A 23,265-nucleotide genomic window follows, 5' to 3' on the forward strand; every position below is an offset into this window, starting at 1 on the left:
AAAAAAAAGAAGGCTTTTTACATAAGGATAGTTCATTCTTTAATTTTTGTTTTAGTTTTTGACTTTTTGTAATGAGACAGGAAAAATGTCATCAGGCACTTAAAGCGCTTATAATATTTTTACATAATAAAATATCCTGTGTAGTCTTTCAAAGTTTAAGACGCCATGCTGGATAAGTTGGGTTTATTATTCTCTGCACTACAGTGCTGTGCAGCTCCCAGACATTCTGCAGTTGATAAACTCACGGAAGGCTATTCATTGGAGGATTGTTGTTACATCTAGCTGTCACACATACAGAAAAAAAAGCTTATTGTGCACACATGCACTTGTGTTTATAAGCGTGCACATCTACTGTATACATGTGTGCACGCTCACTGTGGTTGTGTGGGGTTGCTGTGGTAACGGTGTGAAGGGGCACCCGGGCCCTGGTTGGTGGATATTCTCAGCATCTCTATGGTGCTATTAACCAATCGAAAGGCTCTGTGCTGTGCCCCAGAGAAAAAAAAAAAAGGGGGGGGGGGGGAGCACTGAAAGCAAGCAGAAAAGAGAAAAAGAGGGGGGATGGGGGTGTCGTTTGTGTCGCCTAAACATTGCATCCTCACTCGAGTATAATACCAATCTGATTCTCACTTTCTTTTCTTCCTCTTCCCCTCACTCGTAGCAGCGTAACGGTAATGGAAAGCTGTCACTGATCGCATCATCTGAGCACACTTATCAGACAAATCTCTCCTCTCATGTTCCAGAGAGTTCTCCTCTTCCCATGAGGCAATGGGGCACTATTGTGTGGCCGGACTCGGACACATCCCTGCCCATAATATGCTCTCCTGTATGGACTTCTGCAAACCCAGCAGTTTTCTAAAGCTTTTATTGTTCAGCGTGTAAATCCCCCTCACACACAAACATGTTCCATGTTCTTTTGAACTTCCTAAACTCCCATCTTTCCTCTTTTGTCTGCGTTAACAGTCACTGCTTTTCATTACTTCTCTGGATATTTTCTAAAGGCAAAAATGTTCTGAATGTAGTGGCAGGATTTTCTGTATGTCTGTCCATCTCGGTTGCTGTTTCTGTGATTTTCTTACTCTTCTTCTGTCTCTCTCTTTTGCTTTCTCCATCTTTTTCCTGATGACAGTCACCCAAGCATGAAATCAATTTCTCATCTTGGAGCAGGATGACATTGGCAAGCCGCGTGTGCGATTTGGAGGCTAATGGCTAAACCGTATTATGCCAACACACCGCGGTGAAAATTCACTGCCTGCAGCCAATATCTTTATCTATCACTTGAGTTTATGAACTTTGAGATTAGAGTGTGTTTCCTCATTTGATTTTGCTCTTTCCTGACTGTCAAAAATCAGCTTGAGTGTGCAGGTTATTGACCTTGACCACTGCTTTCATCTCCACTGCAAAACCATGACAAAAAAATGTTCCTCTTTTTTTTTTGCTACTTCTCCTCCTTTTCTGTCTTTATTCCATCCAGTCTGCTTTCTCCTCAAAAGGGCTGACTATGCCCCACTGAATAGTTCATGACCAGTCAGTCTTAAACAGTCTGACACTCTCAGTTACTTCCACTCACATTCTCTTGACATATAAAAGCCCGTATAGCCACCTCATTGATCATTTTATCCTCCCTCTGCCTTTGCCCACACGTATGAACCTTCTGCATGCTACATTACCATAATTCCTCTCTCATGCATTAGTTAGAGGAGGAACAGATCACTAATCATCTCATTTGAACCCATTATACTGCAGCTGATTATAGCATGAAAAAAGCAGCCACGCAATCAGCTTGAAAATATCTCGAGAAAAAAAAAAAAAAGAAGTCTGGAAAATGCTGAAGACAGAAGCCAGCTCATAGAATGATTAATCAGCTCCTGAATATATGTGTCCTATAGCACGTCTCAGCAGCTGGCTATAGTGTTTGATGATGGAGTGTTCTATTACTGCTATATGGGCTGACTAGTGCATACTGGTCCAATGACATAGTGACCACATTTACCCAAAGCATAATTGGCACTCTTAGATTCCAGCAGTAACAGAGGGGCCTGTCAGTGGCACAAGCATAAGGCTAACTCAAATGTAAAACAAATAAAGGGCAAAATAGGTGCTTTCTTCCCGTGCAGCCAAACTCACAGACCAACAAAGAACACAGAAGCAGAGAAGCTAATATCCAACCAGAAAAGGAGACAGATGCAAACACAGACACATTCGCACATAAACTGCAAAGCTGCTCCCAGTAGTTATTTATTTTCTGATACAAAGCAGATTTCTCTCATAAAACAGTGCTAAGGGGAACAGCAGATTTATTCAGACAGGTCAGATAAATACTTGACTGCTCTGTTAATGCTCCCTCTCTAGCTCATATTCTCACCGGGGCTCTTATAAAACAGCAGCATCTTTGGCTCTTTCTCTGCAGATCTGTCTCAGTCAGTCCAGCCTCCCTTTGGATGCCATCATAACAACATCAGCCTACTGTATTGTAATGCCCTTGCTCTCTGAAGGCAAGGGAGAGACTGTAATAGAGAGAAATAATGTGGGGAGTACAAAAAAAAAAAAGACAAATGGAGAGGAATAAAGAGGAAAAACAAAGAAAGCAAGGTTATGAGGAGAAAGAGAAAGACAGACACAGAAAAAGAAAAAAACGTGGGGGGTTAAAGGAAAGGGGAGCTTCCTGTAGCTATAGCAACCGCTGGTACGCCGGTCCAATCACCACGCCAATGCATGGTTGCTAGGGAGAGATTCCGGCAGAGGGAGAAGGGAGTGTGGCAAGGAAGTGGCGCTTTTCCCTGACGACTCTGGATTTGGTTCAAATGACAGAGATTATTCCTCTGCTCGTTTCTCCCAAAGTGTCTTGGTCCAGAGGGCTTTCACACACTGAGACCCGTTTCTGTTTCTTGTATGTGTGTCTGTGTTTGTGTGTGTCTGTGTGTTTGCTACAGTGAGGTGCAGCTTCCTAGGTGTGCAAGTGTCTGGTTTACCATCCAGAAATCACGGGAGAAGGAGTGATTTTGCGACGGTAAAGAAGATGCTGTGTTGGACAAACACATTTGGACACTAAAACAGTACATCATCTGTATCGATAACTGGAGCATTTTCAGGGCTTATTACAAAGCCTCATCTCTAGCAACGTGCTTGTCTCTGTGGGTCTGTAATCTCGTTCACGCCTGTTTTCCCATCCCCTCAGAATCTCTGATCAGCTCTCTTAGGGTTAAAAGCTGAAGGCCTCAGCAGCAGGGCTGGTCTGCTGGTATGAAGAGACTCCACTGGGCAACCATCTGTCTACATCAACTACAGCAGCCAAATATGAGGGAAGCCCTGCCACTCATGCATGAGTTCTCTCCGCTTTAGCCTTTAGCTGCCTGCCCGCCTCCTGCTCCTCTTGCCCTCTTCTATAAAAACATCTCCTTCTGTCTTATATTACTGTTTTCCTTTAGCCGTGCTAGAAGGAGAGCTCTAGGTATGGCAGCACTGACCAGATGGTCCAGACTAAAATATCCAAAAACTACTTGATGGATTTGATTGATATTTTATACAGTCACTGATCATTGTAGGGGAATCAACCCTACTAAATATGCTGATTCATCAGAAGTTTATTTTGTAAATCAGCTTGATGGATTGTCACAAATTTGGTACAAATGTCTAAATTCTTCCTAGACAATGAAATCATGCTATCATCAGCTGACATGTTTGGCTTGTCATCAAGACTAATGCTAATTAACAAGCTTTAGCATGCTAATAGATGAAAAATAAATGGTGTGCATTGTAAAAATATGCACAAAAGGCCAACCCGTGTTATCAGTGCAACTGTACCCCTGTTAGTAGTATTGAGATTGAAGCACAGAGCTGCTAGTGTGCCTTTTGTCTCTCTCCTCTTCCTGTTTTGTCTGACCCCTTCTTCCACCACCCCACGATTTGGCACAACTTGAGAAAACACATTATTTACTCTTGAAGTGTCCCCTCCTGTCAGAGAGGCTCAGATCCGGGGGGACAGGGAGAGGGCAGCTAGGGCCCCATGTTGGTAGCACAGATGTGCGTCTGAAGTACTTTCTCTAATGGAACTTGTCACTGCCCTGCTACTAAATGTCCCTTTGCTAAATTGCCTGTGGTTGCCTGTATTATCCTGAAAAAGCCCTGAAAATTAGCACAATGCTGACAGCAATTAAAGTGTGCTGTGAGGGTATTTTATAGTACTGCAAAAGCATGTCCATTCACCTAATAGAACATTATGAAGGCCTAACAGTGGCATAATTAGCAGTGGGAAGAGTCACAGTGAGAGAGAGAGAGAGAGAGAGAGAGAGAGGGACTGGAGTGGGATTGGGGAGAGAAGAGAGACACTGTAAAAGATTGCATTGAGGTGCAGCTCCGTAGTGGTGGGAAGAGAGGGTGCAAATTGAGATAAAGTGCAGACCTTGTGCTCAGAGCCACAAAGATTTGGAAGCAGTCTTGAAACGGAAAGGCAAAGAAAGAGAAGGGGAGGGATGGGGGGTGGGGTGGGGTGGTGTCAGGACTATTTTGGGGTTCCGGCCTGGGCTGACTTTCAGAAGGGAATTTTAATTGCGTCTGTTGGCTGGAGATAAATACCCAATCAGGCAGACCCCCCGTGGATGCCTAATCAGTGCAGTTATAATGACCACAGCTGCAGACACCAGCCTACATGCTAACCTCTAATAAGGAGACTTATGATCTCTGGATGCTTCCTGCGCTGCCAAAAAATGAAATATATCAAGGAGAGAAACAGCATCTTTCAGTTTTCCTCATTAGCAGGCCATAAAATGAGCAAATAGACGAAATTGAGTGTTTGATCTAATTTACTTCTGCAAAGCTGGTTTTTATTTAGACTTTTAAGTGACAGTAAATTGAACAATGTCTCCACACAATAATAGTTGTTTCTTACACAAACAAACAAAGCAGAGTCTTTTTATTAACTTTTGAGTTTTGTATGTCAGTGTGGGATGTGTACAGTAAAAATCCCCACGGCATATTCAGAGGATATTAAAAGAGACCAGAAAAGTTTTCAGTCGGTTGTACTGGGCTCTCGTTTTTATGGGTGTGTGCCCGCACCATGTGGTGCTGGTTGTGTGGCTGTAACCAAAATCTTTCTTCTTGGAGCCAAGCTAGGCCACAACTGTGCAGCAGCAGAGACACCGGCTTCAGTCCCAACTCCACCCACAGCGCTGGCACGTAAAATTTTGAGGGATGAGCTTAGAAACTATTCTTGATGGTCACGGCTGAATTGAGAGCATTTGAAAAGCAGAGGGACTCCTTCCAAGTATACTTCTAAAAGTGGAAACACTTTTAAGCAATTGTGAAGAATTGCACTTTTTCAAATATCTAAAAAGTAAATTTATAAAGGATACTTATAATTTAATCTGATGTAATAATTCCATTCATAATAATAGGCATCTTTGTAGTTACAGGAATATGCTGTAAAAGAAAAAAAAAAAAATAGGTCTTTAAATGCAACAAAAAGAGTAAGCAAATGTTAATACGTGAGCTGCAAAATGCCAATTTACATCAGTAATGTCTGCCGATATTTGTTTGTTTAGGTTAGAACTAAATAAGTCAGAACCTGGCTGCAGAACATCAGATTCTCACAGGTGGGGTTTGGTATTTACAGCCCCCGTGTGCCTCCGAATGAGCCGCCACCAGAACCACCACCACCTCATCATTCAGACTGGGACCTAGCTGTCTCTAGGGCAACCGTGGAAGGTTTATGCCCTCCTGGCAACTGAGTAAGGGGGGACGTCCTTTGCAGTGCATCCAGCCAATCGCCCAGTCTGAAGGAAACAGTGCCATTAGCCAACAGGTGAACCATCCATCCAGCTCATCCAATCCAGGCTGAGCAGATCTGTTCAGCTGGCTGTGATTTGGTCAGGCGTCCGTATGCTAATGGATACAGTGCATTAGGCTAATTGAGCAGATTTCACTCATTTAGAAATCAATCTGGGTCGAGACTGAAAAGCAAGTCATTCTGAGAAAGATGGGGGGGAGGGGGGGGGGGGGGAGTAGAAGAAAAAAGAAAGGCAAGAGAGAACCAGAGAAGATTAAACCAGTAAATTGACTTCAATTTAGTTTGAGATGATGAAAACATTGTTTTCATTAAGTGAATGGCATTTCAAGACACAATGATTTTTTTTTTTCCGTGGTGAAAACCTTAATAGATGTGGAAATATTTACCCTCTCATTCCCTTTTTTCCATAAACTGAACTGGATAGCCTGTGATTTGGGTTTCTGGTAAGAGCTTTAGTTAGTCTGGCTCAAACTGCAGTCGAGGCACTTTTCTGAAGCTCTGTGCCATTGTTCAGTGGTTCTGGAAATGTGGTTGGCGTATGCACACACACACATTTAAATAAACAAGCTATTTTATATCTGTAAGCTGTGGACCTCCTCATGGATCTTCTTTTGCTCCTTCTACTGCAAATCTGCAGCCACCTTTCCACTATGCCAGTGAGATGTCAAAATGATAAAGATCTGCTGTGATCATGTCTCAGTGTACACGTTGCCCAATTCCATCACACTATCTCTGCATATGCAGCGTGCCACCTCATCAGGGATGGATTTATGTGTTTCCATCCTCCTGAGGGAGATTGTTTTGTTTTTAAGTGAGGGCCCATTGATCTTTTATTACACCATTAAGTCAATGCTCTCCACTCATAAACAGCTTGAGATTAAATGAGCCCCTTTGAAGGTTTTATGTGTATGTCTGTGTGTCTGTGAACTCACAGCCTGCCAGCAAACACTGAAAACTGGATGGCTGGTGGGAGCCAAGTACTGCCTGGAGCAGCAGCCCAATCTCTATAGTGTATGGCCAGTATAAAACCATTTATTATCACTAAGTTATTGGTATTGAAGGTGATTCATGCCACCATAAGATGAGTGACGCCTTGGTAAATTAAAATGTTTATTTACTGTGGCAGTCATTTAACAGCAGCGAACCTGATAGTTAACCTCCCGATTTTCCCGAAAGCTTATATTTCCTTTACATGTTGTGATAATAGTCAGTGGTTGGGCTTCACTGTAGAAACACTGGAGAGTTTCTCATCAGTTACCAGTTAACATCATGCCATTCATACATCCATCCATTTTTTAAACTGTTATTGAGCTTAGGGTTGTGGGGCAGGCTACAGCCTATCCCAGCTGTCATAAGACAAAAGGTACACCCCTGCACAGGTCATCACGCCATCAGTAGTTGATTAAAGCAGTTGAGTGAAAATTAAACACACACGCAGAAACACGCACATACTGCCATTCAATTTTTGAAACTCTTGTTTTGTGTTGTTATGGGAAGCATATGCTGAATGTGTTTCTGACTCACTGACCATTGCTTCCAACCCAAGACCTCCTGTTCTACTGGGGATATGTGATGTGTTTCTGCACTAAGGTCCAACAACACAACAAGTTCACCTAATCTTTTTGGGGGTCATTTATGCAAGAGTCTCTGTGTTCAGTAGGTGTTGTGTTCCACACGACACAAGCACAATAACACAGTCATGTCAAAAGTAGTTTATTAATGATTACCAAGATAGTTTATATATTTTTTAATACTTAAGTGGTGATTTTCAGATGTCCTGAAAATTCTTTCTATGTGTAGTGACAATTTAACAGTCATTTATCGTCTCATGGGATATTTTTCTTCTCTTTTTGTGTTTGTTTGTTTGAAATCTAACTTTTGGCATATTTTGTTAATTACCTATGCAGTTCTGTGAAAACTAAGTACACCCCATGATTGAAGACCTTGTAGAACTACCTTTAGCAACAATAAATTGAAGTAAACATTTTCTGTTTGACTTTATCAGGGTCTCATATTGTAGGAATTCTGCCCCTCTCTTCTTCACAATGTTGCTTCAGATCATTGAGGTTTGTGGCTGTTTGTTTATGCACAGGTCTCTTAAGGTCCCACCACAGCATTTCAATCAGGTTGAGGTCTGGACTTTGACTGGACCATTGCAACACCTTGACTCTTTTTCAGTCATTCTGTTGTAGATTTGCTGCTGTGCTTGGGATCATTGTATTGTTGCATGACCCTATTTCAGTCGAGCTTTAGCTGTCAGAGAGATAGCCTCAGACTTGACTCTAGAATACTTTGGTAAACAGAGGAGTTCATAGTCAACTCAATGACTGCAAGGTGCCCAGGTTCTGTGGCAGCAAAACAAACCGAAATCATCACCCCTCCACCACTGTGCTGGCAGGTGGTATGAGGTGTTTGTGCTTATATGCTATGTTTGGTTCTCACTAAAGGTAGTGAATTATGGTCAGACATCTGCACTTTGGTCTCGTCTGTCCAAAGGAGATTTTTCTAGAAGTCTTGTGGTTTGTTCAGATGCAACTTTATAAATCTAAGCCATCCTGCCATACTTGTTAAGTCTTTTTCTGATTGTACTGTCATGAACTTTAACATTTAACATGTTAACTGAGGTATGTAGAGCCTGAGATCTAGTGCTTGTTTTTTTTGCAGTTTCTCTGAGAATTGCACGGTCTGTCCTTGGGGTGAATTTGCAGGGATGTTTCTACTCCTGGGAAGATTGTGACATTGTGTTAACACACACCTGAATGCTCCAGACCAGCAAACTGCTTATAAATGCTCACACTTGCTGGTTCTCAGTTAATCAAGTGCATTTACTGTAGCAGCGCCTGGCTGCTACTTACGCTCTTAATTCATGTTGAAGCATTAAGGGCGTACTTAGTTTTTGGTAGAACTGCAGAGAGACTCATGAAAACTTTCTTTTTCACATGATCGTGATGGTCTGAGGTGTAGAAAAGTACAGATTGTGCACTTCTCTGGAGGTTACACTCTTATAATAATCAGTAGTTATGAATAATTAATTAATTAAGGTACTACTGCCATGTGCATATAAGCATACAACTCACCTGCTTTGGGGACGTATCCTGTAGTGAACCCTACGCCAGGAAAGACGCCTACAGTACAAACAGCCTGAAGCAATAAATTCAACTTGTCAAACTAGGATTACATCATGGTTAGTGACATTAACAACCTTAAACATGTAAACTGTCTATAGACAGTGTAAACTACATATAGACATTTTGGTGCTGAAATGTGGAAAAAAAATGACATTCAGATTTTGCTTTGTGCATAGAAAAAAAGACCCTCATTTCATATTAGATCATTATGCGCAAAGGCAGGCAACCATCTGCATATTTACCACCTGACCTGTTACATAGTGGTTGTAGTTATGTCACATGATAATTGTATACAATGCAGAAGCCTAATTACAGTGCAAGTGTCAGCAAGTGAGTAAGCAATGGGTCAAGGCTATAATCCCAAAACAGAGGGGGAAATTCCGCATTGGTAAAGGTTTATGTTTATGTTGTTTTCAAGAATTTCTCATTTGGTTGAAACAGTTTTTAAAAAATGTTTATGCATGTACTGGTGACCTTCATTAGTGGAATGTATATCAGATAAGAGCAGTATTTTTCAGTCACAGGTTCCAGTAATCGTCAGCTTTTCCTGTTGGTAAACCACATAGGAAGAAACCAGAGACCACACTGGCCACTGATCTGTGAAAACACCTCTTAGCTATTTTGTTACACCCACTGGAACTCCCTCTCAGTTACACAGCACAGGGCTGTAGCACATACTGTCTGCGTAGGATACACAACATATAGAAACACATACACAAACCGAGTACTTACCTTGTGCATACACAGCAAGAAATGTTGATGTCTTGTCCAGTGAAATGTAATGAGACTGTATTGGATGTTCTGATGATGCTGGAAGCTTGTGGTTTGTTGTTTTGTCTCCTTCTTCACATTGTTTAGCACAAAATGACTTTTCCACTGATTATATCATTATATTCCCATCACTGCAAATTGGCTCGCCACTGCCTGGAACTGAATAACTTCCCTAGCAGCCGTGTGTGAAGACATACAGACACACAGCACAAGCAAGCACACACACACACACACACACACAAACAGGTAAAAAGGAGGGCGCTCAGACTGAATGAAAAAAATGTTGACTGAAAAATCATGTTTACGTTGTGGAATAAAACAGAGAGAAAGAGCACGTGACAGAAAAAGAAAAATGAGTTTACTTCAATTGGAAAGCCAAAAATAGAATCTAAAACAGAAATATAGAATACTATTTTATATGCCTTACTATTCTCAGTGTCCCACTTTCACTCTCTCCCACCATTCTGTCCACAGTGTGTAAATGTGATTTAGCACAATCTGGCTTCTTCCAGAAGAAGGGCGAATACATCTGCACGGCAGACTATCAGCGTTTGTATGGTACGCGCTGTGACCGCTGTGACACCTTCATCACAGGAGAAGTGGTCTCTGCTCTGGGACGCACGTACCACCCCAAGTGCTTTGTCTGCAGTGTTTGCAGGTATGCATGTTCCTTTTCACAACACACACACACACACACACACACACACACACACACACACACACACACACACACACACACACACACACACACACACACACACACACACACACACACAGAGCAGAAGAACTTTCTGAAATATAAATTTTAGCTCATCAGGTCCTTGAGCTCATGAGCTCAGGGGATCAGTGATGGCCAGTCCGTCTGTCCACAGTTCACCACAAGTCACAGCAACTGCTATTCCTACAGTGTTGGACAGAATTTAATCACTTTTACACACAAAGACAACAATGACTCTCTTTTTTGCTCTGTTTTAGTCTCCACCTATTCAGAATGGCTAAACAATCACTCCCAGCAAGATGCTATGCTCACCTGCTAGCTGATCAGAACTGTTAACCTTTGGAAAGCAGGAAATATATTATGACTTCATCTAAATAAAAGTTGCCTATGCATATTAGTTACCTTAGTTATTCTTGATTATCTTGAAATTGTATATATATATATATATATATATATATATATATATATATATATATATATATATATATATATATATATAGTATAGAAAAACATTATAATGTTGTCAGTGTTAGCCACTACTAGTAGCATGCACTCAGCCTGCAGCTTTATGTATTGCATAATAAATGTGTGAGACCTGTTATTTGACTTCTGTAGAGTATCTGTACTTTTCTTTATCTGACTTTTTTAGTCATTTGTTAGAGAACAGCATGATAGATGCGACGGGCAAAAGAAAACAGATTGTGGAGGTGCTGAATAAGAAATGCTTGGTTGTTTTTTACTTTTCAGCTGTGAGTCACTATTTTTAGCCTCATGACCATGCAGTCATGTTTGAAATGATGCAGCAGAAGTTGCATCTTTAAAAGCAAGAAACAGTAAATTGTCTGTTTTTGTTTTCATGGGGGATTTAATAATTAACTTATGATTCATCTTCAAAATGTAAACAAACGTATGATTGGAAATCTCAGGCAGTCTGTTGTTTTGCTTAGTCGAGACATGATAGGAGAGCTGACCTGGTGTATCACGTTTTTAGGCTTAGTAAAAGTAGGTCATCCCTCCCATGACCTCCATTGGTGTTCACGTTAAGCATCACTGTTGGCTCCTTTTCTTATTTTATTTAACCATGTCACTATATGTGTACATGCATGCTATACTGTATATATGGGATGACAGGTCTCTCATTTGCTTTGCTGTAGTGTAGATTTTAGATTGTAATGGCCTTTATTTACAGCAGTGAGTGGCTCCATAGTGTAGTGGTTTACACACTTGCCTAATAACTGGAAAATCTCTGGTTTGGTCCTGGGAGAAGACACAAATCCCTTGGGGGTTGTGTCCGGAAGGGTACCTGTTGTAAAAATCAGCCAAATCAAATATGTGGAGCCACCTGCTATAGTGACCCCTTGTAAATAAAGGAGCAGCCTTTTAGCTTACTTATAGTATTCTCTTCCAAGAGAGTAGAGATTGTTGTCGGGTATCTGCTTGACATTGCCTGATACCCAGCACATTCATACCCAGCAGCTGTGGGCATAAAAAAAATGAAATGACACCAACTGGCCAGAGACAGGCAGTGAAGCAGCCCTGGCAGTGACAGGGGATGTGTGTGTGTGTGTGTGTGGGTGTCCATGTGCATGTGTTGTCAGTGTATGTGGAGTAAACTAGAAGAGACAGCAAGAAGCCAAAGGGTGAATCTCTTCTTTCGTGCTCCGTCTGCCCCCTGTCACATTGCTGACTGTTCCTGCTTGTACGTCCTTTCTTCCCTTCATCTTTCACTCCTGTCTTCCTTCTGGACACACCTCCCTTGCTCTTGCTCCTCTTCATCATTCTCATTATTCACAAATAATAATCTTTGCGCTCTTAATCATCCGCCACATCACATTGTCTTCCTTCATGTCCTCATCATTATTCCACTTTGACTTCTTTGTCATCACTGCCTCGGCTCTAATGAAGGCCGATTGCAAGTTTCACTTTTCCATGTGAATGCTTTTTTAAAGCAGTGATGATCAAAGCAAGAGGACATACCCCTAAAGCCAGAAATAGCTTTACTTTTTGGGCCAGTTAAGGGAAAAAAAAGCATTAAATATGTAAACACAGTAAATTTTTAAAGGGCTGCAAAAGGCTGACAAGGCAAGAGTGTCTTGAGGGAGTGAGAGTAACACACAGGTAAAGGCAAGGTCATACACGCACTAAGATGCTTTTCTGCACCATCATAACATTTCTGGTACTTGGTTCTGCTGAACTATACAATGTGACTGCTATGTTCAGACATGTAGAAGACATTTAGTCTGTTGTGATTGGAGCTGGATACAACTACAGACCTCAAAAGAGATGCCATGTATAAAAATTAGATAGGGCCAATATATCATTCGGGCTCTATTAGTATCAGCCTTTATAATGGTTGATAAATGAAAATGAAAAAAGTAAAGCAAAAATGGGAGAAAAATGGGAGGAACACCCTGCAACTTCCCTGTCTGCAACATTTGATTGGAACACCACAAACACAATGACCAGCTCATACGAACAGTCAGGCAGAGCTTGAATGAGGGATGACTTTTTGAATCAATAAAACAATATTATGGCTCATCTGTTCATCTGTTCTGCTCTCCTGTCTTACCTTTCATGTTTGGATGTTGCTATTCTGTGAATAAAATAAAGACACAAAGGCTCAAATCTACAATATGGCGTTAGCAAAGACAGACAGTGAGACAGAAGACTTTATACGTGCTCGCTCTGAACACCTCCAAGCGTCTGGACGCGGATGTGCTGCACTCATGTGTGCTGACTGGGAGCCCTGCTGGAGACTCAAGCCTCCCTCTGGGTCTTGGCTCTGGCTCCAGGCCTCGGTGGGGGAGTAAAAGGATTATTGCCATCTATGTCTTTTACACAGCCTTCTCTAAGCCTTTTAGCTTCCCATTCATTCTCCCTGGTCATAAGGAAATCAATCTGTCTCCTTGAAAAGGAGAGGAAAGTGAGGCAAAACAGCGCATCATGATGTGGTAAATTTGATTTCATTGGTGTTGCCTGGTTGTCGTATTCTCTGCCTGTCAGCACGCACATGTTTTTATTATTCTTTATTTCTTTAAACCCTTGAAAACAGTGACCTGGTGGCATCAGCTGTGTAGGGAGGGCAAACTGAATGGCTAGACTGAGAGAGAGCAACAGACAATTAAAATCAGTATGCGCTCCACGAAGTCTCCCTAATAAGTTTTTATTCTCACTGAGAGAGCTAGTTTTCCTTTCAGAAGCCTGTTGCATTATCGCCTCTTTAATCACAGAGCACCCAGGTGCTCCTGTAACAATCAGCATCCTATTAACCCATCATCACAACTGTTTGCAAATGTTTTTTTCAGTTTCACAGAGGATGTCAGACTGCATTCAGCTCGTCTCAGCAGGATTATGGCCTGTCTGTCACAGAATCATGTCCCTGCCAGCACCCATTTGTTATTTCAATGAATACACTAGACTTGGATGTAAACACAGCATTACTGCAGGCATTTTAACGCCCATTGTGCTCCGCTTTCTAATTCTCTTCTCTGTCTTTTTTTGCCTCCTCAGTAAACCCTTTCCAATCGGAGACAGGGTGACGTTCAGTGGAAAGGACTGCGTGTGCCAGCAGTGCTCCCACACACTTGTCAAGTCAAATGAACCGATCAAGATCCACGGGCCCAGCCGTAAGTCCAGCGCCCACCTCACTCTGTCCATTCTGTTTAGGGCCACCAGGCACTACGGTGCACTAAAGCTAATGCGACATGTCCATGAAGCCTACTTTGCTCATTTAGCTAATCATGTGTCTGTCAAATCAGTGCTCCAACCTGTCGCGTTGATCTGCCAGCTGAGAATTATGCAACACAAGCAGACACATCCTCCATTACTGCCAACAATAAACACACAGGGAACAGAGGTTTTGTTCACTGCACGTTCACACATATATCATTTAGTCTCCCCAGTTAATTGTTTTCATGTAAATTCAGAGTCTTCTTCACACACTAAGGTTAATTATGGAGTTTCACAGAGTTCTGTGCTGGGACCAAATTCTATTTACACTATACATGCTTCCCTTAGGCACTATTATTAGAAAGTATTGCATACATTTTCATTGTTATGCAGATGATACCCAGTGTTATCTATCCATGAAACCAGATGACACACATCAATTAGTTAAACTGCAGCAATGTCTTAAACACATAAAGGCCTGGATGACCTCTAATTTCCTGTTTCTAAATTAGGCTAAAACTGAGGTTATTGTACTTGGCCCCACAAAGCCTAGAAACACAGTGTCTGACCAGATACTTACTCTGGATGGCATTATCTCGGTCTCCAGTAACACTGTGAGGAATCTTGAAGTCATTTTTGACCAGGATATGTCCTTCAATGCACATATTAAACAAATATGTAAGCTATAATATATCTAAAATTCGAAACATCCTGTCTCAACATAATGCTGAAAAGCTTATTCATGTATTTATTACTTCTAGGCTGGACTAATTCATTACTTACAGCCTGTCCTAAAAGCTCCCTGAAAAGCCTTCAGTTGATCTAAGATGCTGTAGCTAGAGTACTGACAGGGACCAGAAAGAGAGAGCAGATTTCTCCCATATTGGCTTCTCTTCATTGACTCCCTGTTAAATCCAGAATAGAATTTAAAATTCTTCTTCTCACATACAAGGTCTTGAATAGTCAGGCTCCATCTTATTTTAAAGACCTTATAGTCCCATATCACCCCAACAGAGCACTTTGCTCTCAGACTGCTGGCTTACTTGTGGTTCCTAGGATACTTCAGAGTAGAATGGGAGGCAGAGCCTTCAGTTTTCAGGCCCCTCTTCTGTGGAACCAGCTCCCAGTTTGGATTCGGGAGACAGACACCCTCTCTATTTTTAAGATTATGCTTAAAACTTACCTTTTTGATCACGCTTATAGTTAGGGCAGGATCAGGTGACCCTGAACAATCCCTTAGTTATGCTGCAATAGGCCTAGGCTGCTGGGGGGGTTCTAATGATGCACTGAGTGTTTCTTTTTCATTCACCTCTTTTCACTCTATTTATACACCATTCTGCATTTAATCAATAGCTATGATTAGTCTCTGCCTTTGTTCCACAGCATGTCTTTTGTCCTGTCTCCCTCACCCCCAACGGGTCACGGCAGATGGCTGCCTCTTCCTGAGCCTGGTTCTGCTCAAAGTTTCTTCCTGTTAAAAGGAAGTTTTTCCGTCCCTCTGTCGCCAAGTCCTTGCTCATATTGGGTTGTTTTGATTGTTGGGTTTTCTCTGTAATTATTGTATGGTTGTTACCTTACAATATAAAGCGCCTTGAGGCGACTGTTGTAATGGCGCCATATAAATAAAATCGAATTAAATTAATAACATAAATAATGAGCCCACTACCTTGTGTGTTACTAGATCTTAAAATTCTTCTTCTCACATACAAGGATCTAGCCATGGTAATTTGGGGTTTGTGAACAGTTTGAAGACTCACATTGACTCACATTGGACCCGCCCCAGCTCATTTACAACCAAGATGGTGATGGTGGAAACACATGGCAGAAAACCAACGGGTGACGTCACATTAGCTACATCCATTTTATACTCTCCATGATAAAACCTGCGGAAGAATGATGCAAAAAGACACAAACTATTTAAGATGGCTGGCTTACTCCTGGTATCAGAGCTGGATGATCTACATTCAGTAGTGGAGAGGAGAATGGCGTCTTAACGCCTCTCGGATCTCCTCTTCCTCTTCGAGGCTTTCTACAGTCTGCAGTCTCCTTGCTGACTGGAGGAGCACATTCAGGAAAAAGCTTAACAACAACAAAATACTTCACTTAAGGTCATAGAGAGCTCTTCCTTCCTCATTTCATCCAGATATGGATAATTCCTCCTTCTGCAAATCTTCCTGCAAATGTTACGCGAGAGTGAAGTTATTTGTCTTCTTCTTGTTATTTAAAATGACAAATTGTGATCATACAGCAGCGGGACAGTGACTGATAGTGAATCATTTGTTAAGCGTAGCATACAGACAGAAGTCTGCTGCTCACTGGCTGTTCAGTAATAACAGATGGCGAAGAGGCAGTGAATAACAGTCCTCCCCAGATTGCTCCATTCAGGAGAATAAAATCCAAACAGCTCCCCAGGTACATGTTCATCACTCCGTCTTATGAGGATGCAGTGTGTGCAGACGGGACACAGCACAGACACGGAATGCGCTGCCTCATTTTGTATAACAATCAGGGTATTTAAGAAGGTAAATAAATGCTTAGCGTGCAAAAGTGTTAGAAAAGAAAAAGGCATTGAAAGGCATTGAGCCAGGGAGAGAATTATTAAAGTTTGCTATCGTATACACCAGAAATTAAATTTTTCCAGATTTGTAGTACTGTGCAAAAATATTGAGCCACCCTTCATTTCTTTATACTTTGCTAGGGAAATGAGAACTAGATGCAGCGATTTACTGAAACATGCAAACATACGTGGAAATACAGTATATAAGGCAAAAGCAGAGTTTGTTCAATTGTAAAGAGCTTGAACGTGAATATTTGGTGTGAACACCTTTATTCTTCAGCACAGCCTGAACTCTCTCAGGCAGCTTTCTTGTCATTTCTTTAAGCAGTCTTCAGGAACAGTTCTCCAGGCTTCTTGAAGGACATTCAAAGCTCTTCTTTGGATGCTGGCTGCCCTTTGTCATGTTCTCTGCCAAAATGATCCCACACTGCTTCAATAATGTTGAGATATGGGCTCACTGGAAGCCAATCCAAGACTGATAGTGACTGGATAGAAAAGTATGTTTTTACTGCATTAGCAGTGTCTTTGGGATCATTGTCATACTGAAAAATGATGCCAATCAGACGATTTCCAGATGGTATTGCATTTCTCTTCTCAGTTCTGAGGAGGCTTCGGTGAACACTAGATGGATTAACTGAATCTCTCAGATCCTGTGTGAGGTCTTTGCTGGATTTTTTCCCCCTATTTCTTAAAGACATGACTTTCAGATATCTGCTGTAGATTTTCTTTTTCTTTTAGGCCTGGCTCTTCTTCTTTTGTTTCTTCATTTTTTTTCCAGCACACACAGCACACCATGTCGAGATATGCCAAAGTTCAATATGCCAAATATGCCAAACAGCTCTTTGGGAATCACATTGTTTGTGAAAACATAAGATTTTATGCTTGTCCAACTGTGTTATCTTTGGCATTTTTCATAGATTCAGCTGTAGCAATGGGAACAAATTATATTTGTTTGCAACAGGCTGCTAGTAACAATGTGCCTAAAGTTACAATTTAAAATTGCTTCTTTGCTAAGTTGTCTGTTATGTGTAGACACAACGCTGGCTTTCTCCGTTGAGCTAAGTGCCTTTTTAATTCTTGAATGATTCATAGGTCAGTGTTAAGTGGATTAACCAAAAATAAATAAATAAATCATACTTCTGGAAAGAGTTAGGTACAAGGGCTGCAGTGAAAATGGGTGAAAAAGCATCCAATGTCAAAAGAAAAACTTTGAAAGACCTTCAAAAGGCTGGAGACCTATTGCTCAAGACCACTTTAAAAATGACAAGAAGGTCTGGCTGACTGGGAGTAAAATATAAAGAAGAATGTTGCACAGTACTGTAATTTCACATCCTAACCCTTCATAAGAATTGGAATACTATTCATTCAGCATCAAAAGGTATATAGGGGATATTACTGTGGCATAAGAGCTGAGTGTGTATGCCAATGATGTAAACCCATCTTCCCTAGTTCGCTGGGCATCTTTGTTGCGTGTCCCCCCACTCACTCCTTTCATTTTTCTCTCCACCCTGCCCACGTAAGAACAGAAACACCACCTTATGTGATAGATGAAGTCATATGTTTTGGGTCATGAGCTGTTACTTTTTTTTCATAATTTATGCCTTCCATTATTTAAAAATTTTTTGGGTGAAGGTGTGATGAGCAATAGCCTCATTTATTGTGCTTTTTTTTTTTTTTTTTTTGCAGACATAGCCGGCCACTCCTTGTCACAAATTTTGTTACATAATTGTAGATGATCTAATACCTATTTCCTTCAGTGGCTAAAATTAGAACTGTAGAATGACTCAGTAGAAAAACAGTCTGGGACTAAAACCCTCAGCAAAATCATCGCTAAATGACTTTTAAGATTGATTTGGACTGCAGAAACCCAGGTCTGTACACTGCAGTTTTTCACTGCAAAACACAGTTTGTCTTGGCTGACAAGGCAGAGTGAAGCGGTCCCTGGTGACTTACTCTCATGTGCAGTAGACCGGGTCAAAAAAGGTTAAGCTAAAGCCAGGCATCTATCTAATACAAACAAACAGAGGGGCGACCCTTTTTTAGGGCTTCTGACACTCAGCAGCCATGCATCACTTGCAGCCTCTGTGCTGTTCTTCATTCTTAGTGTTGGTCAGTAACACCTGCTGGGGCATCTTTCTGAGGGGAACTTGAATGTATGGACACTGTGTTTGTATAAAGTTTGAGAAGAAAAGAAACATATAGAGATTAGTGTGTCTCACATGCGGCAATGTTTAAGCCCGGGAGCTGTTTGGTGATATTTGCTTCCTCCCTGCATTCACTCATTTTTAACAGCGCTTACAGCAGAGTAGTACACCACACAGATCTACAACATCCCAAAGTAGCACAGGGGTTTTATTTAAGGTGGCGGCAGTGAAAAAACTGCACTTAGTAGCTTAGTAAGTGCTTAAAGATGTACAGTTACTCCTTGGGCTCACTTTGCCTTTCTCTGTCTCTTACAGTTTCTCTCCTCTCCACAACATTTTAAAAACTCCTTATTTCTCTGCATCCCCCTTTTTGTCTCTTTCCCCTCTTTTTTCTCCAGACTGTGCTGGATGCAGAGCCGAGATTAAGCAGGGTCAGTCTCTTCTGGCGTTGGATAAACAGTGGCATGTCAGCTGCTTCAGATGTCGGACCTGCAACATGGTCCTCACTGGAGAGTACATCAGCAAGTGAGTGTGTAAAGGGAAAAAAAAGACAGAGAAACAAAATGCCCTACAGTCTGTTTTTCTTTCTTTATAACACAAACTCTGCTCTTTCCTTATTTATCGCCAGTTTCCCCATACAAGGTGAATTGTGCATTTGACACACTACAGCAGAGTCTTTTTTTATTTTTCTATGTTGCAGGGATGGAGTGCCATACTGTGAGGCAGATTACCACGCCCAGTATGGGGTGAAATGTGAGACCTGTAGCAGATACATCAGTGGAAGGGTTCTGGAGGTGAGAACGGAACCAGATTGATGCCACTGCTGCAGCACAGAAATCCAAATTGGAGTGAACTGCGGAGCGTAATCAGCGTTATCGTAATTGAGCAGTCGCATCGTGTGTCCTCTGCAGAGTTTAAGCCCCGCTGTGCTTCAGGGAGTGACTGACTTAAGATTGAGGGGTGATAAAAAATTTTGTTAAGCTTTACTAAACCAAAACCAATTGAGCTGCACTGCGTGAGCCCGATAGATCATCACAGCAGATCGACCGTTTCTACTTGAGGTTGAGGAGAACTCAAACCTCCCTCCACTCTAAGGAGCTAAAAAAAAAAAAAAAAAAAAAAGGCTAGACTCAGCCAAAACTTTGTGAAAAGAGTGGAGACAAAAAGGGAGTTTAAAAAAAGATCAGAGGCTAAAGAGTGAAGGGTGATGACAGAGGGAGACATGGAAAGCAGGATTAAAAATGCACACACTGAAGCGTTTTTTTAAAAAAGACTGCAGAAAGAGTCAGCAGCAAAGACAGCCAAGGATCTACAGCAAAGAGTGGGAGATGGGCTTAAGAAAGACATGAAGGGAGAGTAATGAGGAGAGTAGGGCTGAAAATAATGAAAGTGATAAAGTGCAGATGCTAATTAAATGTTTTGGAAGAGTCTCCGGTGGGTGTTTTGTGTCTGATGGGACTTGAGGAAAGGGAGCAGACGTAGTAAAACTTTGTCAGGCACACACACGCAAACACACACATGCACATACAGGGTCTTGTTGTCCCTCTGCTCCTTTTCCTGTCAGAATAGCTGGTGTAAAGTGCTTTGTTCCTGACTGTCAGCCTCTCTAGTCTATTTATAGACATGGGGACATGTCAGCCTTCATGCTGCAAGTCTCTCTCTCTCACTTTCTTTTCCCTCTACATCTGTGTCGTTTGTTCTCTGAACATGTGTATCTGTGCTCGCTCGCATTCAGTCTTCTGTCAGTATTTGATAGCATAATGATGCACTTCTTTAGGATGCAGCATGCATCTAGTCTGACTCGCAGTCTAATCCAGGGGATTTCATACCTAGACTTACAAATGCAGTTCATTAAGGATTAAAAAAAAAAACCTTATTATTGGCACATTGACAGATACCGATAAGTCATAGAGGTGTCTGTTTAAAAGTGTTATTTTATTCTAATATTTGGAAATTTGCTCAACACTGCTGTTGTCATTATTTCTCTGCTGTCCAACCACTTAGATGATTTTTTTTCTGTGTCTGCATTGATAATTAGGCTTTTTTCACCGTGCAGTGCTTCTGTTTAACTTTCCAGAGCCAAAGGTTGTTAGTTTAATGAGTTGTTTTAGAGAAGATGGAGGAGGGGGAGATATAAAGAGGGCGAGCGGAAGGCAGAGGATCATAAAACCTTCTTTCTTTAGTTTCACTTAATGTCTCACTTCAGCAATACATTTTACAGCCTGTTAATGCCACCGGAGAGGTTCCTCATTAGAAATGGTAACAGCAGCTGCTTAGCTGATACTGCTTGACCACCAATGTAAACGCTCTGCTGCTTGGAAAGCAGAGACGGAAGTGCTGCATCCTCCCCGTGGCATTCCTGTTATAGTAACCTGAGTAGCTAGGGTTAAGATGCATCTCAGATACAGTTAAGCCACCATGCTGTACAGTGGCAGTTCTTAGAGGGAGCTCACTCGTCAGGTACAGCTGATTTCCTGCAAATCCCATATGAAGAGCAGGAAGAGGCAGTGCAGCATAAAATTACATAAAGTACCCCACCATACACACTTAAACACGCGTGCTGGGGATGCTCGGCTGACACAGTTCAGGTCTCCTTGTTTGCAGTGCCTCTATAAATAGAAGGTCTCTAATGGTGTGTTAGGAAAGGCAGAGGTGATGGGACGGGGGCCTCAGCCATCAGCTCCGCAGAGACACATATGAGAGACATCAGGAGCGTGATCATTTTCCGTGTCCATTTCAGCTGCACCATGTGTTTGAATTTGTTCCCCCGGGGTTCCCTGCATGTCCAAGGGCATATTCACAATCTTATGTCCTTCACTTACATGACTCTTTATTGTAAACACACATGCACACGCATACACACACTTCCTCATGTGACAGACCTACAGGGATCTTTGCTCTAATTATGGGATGGGGGAGAATGGGTGGTGGCTAGCATGTGATTTCTGCATGCTAATGAAACAGCTACAGGCTATCCACTAGTGTCGTAATACTTTCTGAGGTCACTGGTGGTCAAATCATGCACAGTCAGAAAATATATGGAGACAATGACCTGTTCTAGGGGGGGTTTCTAGATTAGCCCTCAATCTGTGAAAATCCTGTGATGATAATTTATATTCAGCCACATCTCTTTCTCCCTTCTCTCCTCCTCTCATCATAGGCAGGAGGGAAACACTACCATCCAACCTGCGCTCGATGCGTCCGCTGCAAACATGATGTTCAAAGAGGGAGAGGAAATGTACCTGACAGGTCAAGCATCCGCACAATGACGTGCACATAAACATGCTTTAGAGCATGCTCACCCCTTTCAGAAAATGCTTGGCATGCGGGAACGCCCAACTAGTATGTGACTTGTCTCATTCTCTTGCTCTTCAGGATGCGAGGTGTGGCACCCGCTGTGCAAGCAAGCGGCGAGAGCAGAGAGGAGACTCAGGGTGAGGCTAGAGTTTCAGTTCAGTCTTTTTGTATTTATGTACTGTAGAGCATTTCAATGTGTTATAGAGGGAAACACGTGAGTTTTAGAAAGGAAATGTTCACATAAAATATGAAACTTCTTCACTATGTGAATGAACTCCCTTTGTCTGATTCTAACCCACAGCACAGACGCCTGTCAGAGGCCTCCATCTCTCCTCCGGGCTCCTCGATAGGCTCTCCCAGTAGAGTTATATGTGTAAGTAAATCATGACTCTGCAGCTTGTAGTCACTTTTGGTTGCCACACTGCCACCGAGCTTACCCTTGAAGCACCTTTGCTACACTAGAATCACGAGCACTATGCTTAGACTTGAATGGTCAAGCACCAGTACGAGAAGCTGCTCACTCCCTTGGCCTGTTCACTTGTCTGTGTCCTTAATCTGTGTTGTCATTGCTGATGTGCCAGACATCACATTTGATTTGAAATAAAACAATTATGATGCATTAGAGTGCAAAATCTTATCTTTAGTGTAAAGGGTTGAACAGAAGTACTGCATTTATTGTTGAGGTATTACAGCGAATTCACAAAAGCATAAACTGATTATTTTAATGCTTGACAAAAACGGCTTTGGAGACTTGAAGTCTGAATCTAAAGTACTCCCCCCCAAAAATATGAGTTTTGCTCCTTTGCAAAGCTTTGCAAGTCATTTACTGATCTGTCTGCAGTTTTATTTCAAATTAAATGATAGAATTGTGAAAAAAAATTGTCACTGTCTTGGACCTAACCAGATATTTCATGCCCTTTTTCAGCATTTAGTTACCAAAAAGGACACACACATATATATATAATGAAAACCACAGTCTACTTTGGGCCAGATTAGTGCTGTGATCTATTCTGAGTCCTGCGTGTTTTGAGGCTGCCACAAACCTGCACACTGTGGCTCCACATACTTTACTCACTTTGTTGATATCCTGATTTGAGTGGAATATCAATAAAATCCATGAAATTTTGTGCATGTTCCTAGTAGATGAGTCCTATAGACACTGGTGATCCATAAATCTAGTGCCATCTGTAGGTCAA

At 41.7% G+C, this 23,265-nt stretch overlaps 1 protein-coding gene across 1 annotated transcript in view; it reads left to right on the forward strand.

Annotated features, from left to right (window-relative positions):
• Nucleotides 1-23,265, forward strand: part of LOC115787228 (actin-binding LIM protein 3-like) — a 50,466-nt gene that overhangs the window by 16,775 nt on the left and 10,426 nt on the right. The window contains 8 exon segments of the mRNA XM_030739818.1: nucleotides 10,159-10,342; nucleotides 13,913-14,028; nucleotides 19,171-19,297; nucleotides 19,473-19,566; nucleotides 21,933-21,980; nucleotides 21,982-22,021; nucleotides 22,148-22,206; nucleotides 22,371-22,442. Coding sequence (XP_030595678.1) covers nucleotides 10,159-10,342; nucleotides 13,913-14,028; nucleotides 19,171-19,297; nucleotides 19,473-19,566; nucleotides 21,933-21,980; nucleotides 21,982-22,021; nucleotides 22,148-22,206; nucleotides 22,371-22,442 — 740 coding nt within the window.

Source organism: Archocentrus centrarchus, chromosome 10 (genome assembly GCF_007364275.1).
Source record: "Archocentrus centrarchus isolate MPI-CPG fArcCen1 chromosome 10, fArcCen1, whole genome shotgun sequence".
Taxonomy (NCBI): Eukaryota; Metazoa; Chordata; class Actinopteri; order Cichliformes; family Cichlidae; genus Archocentrus; species Archocentrus centrarchus.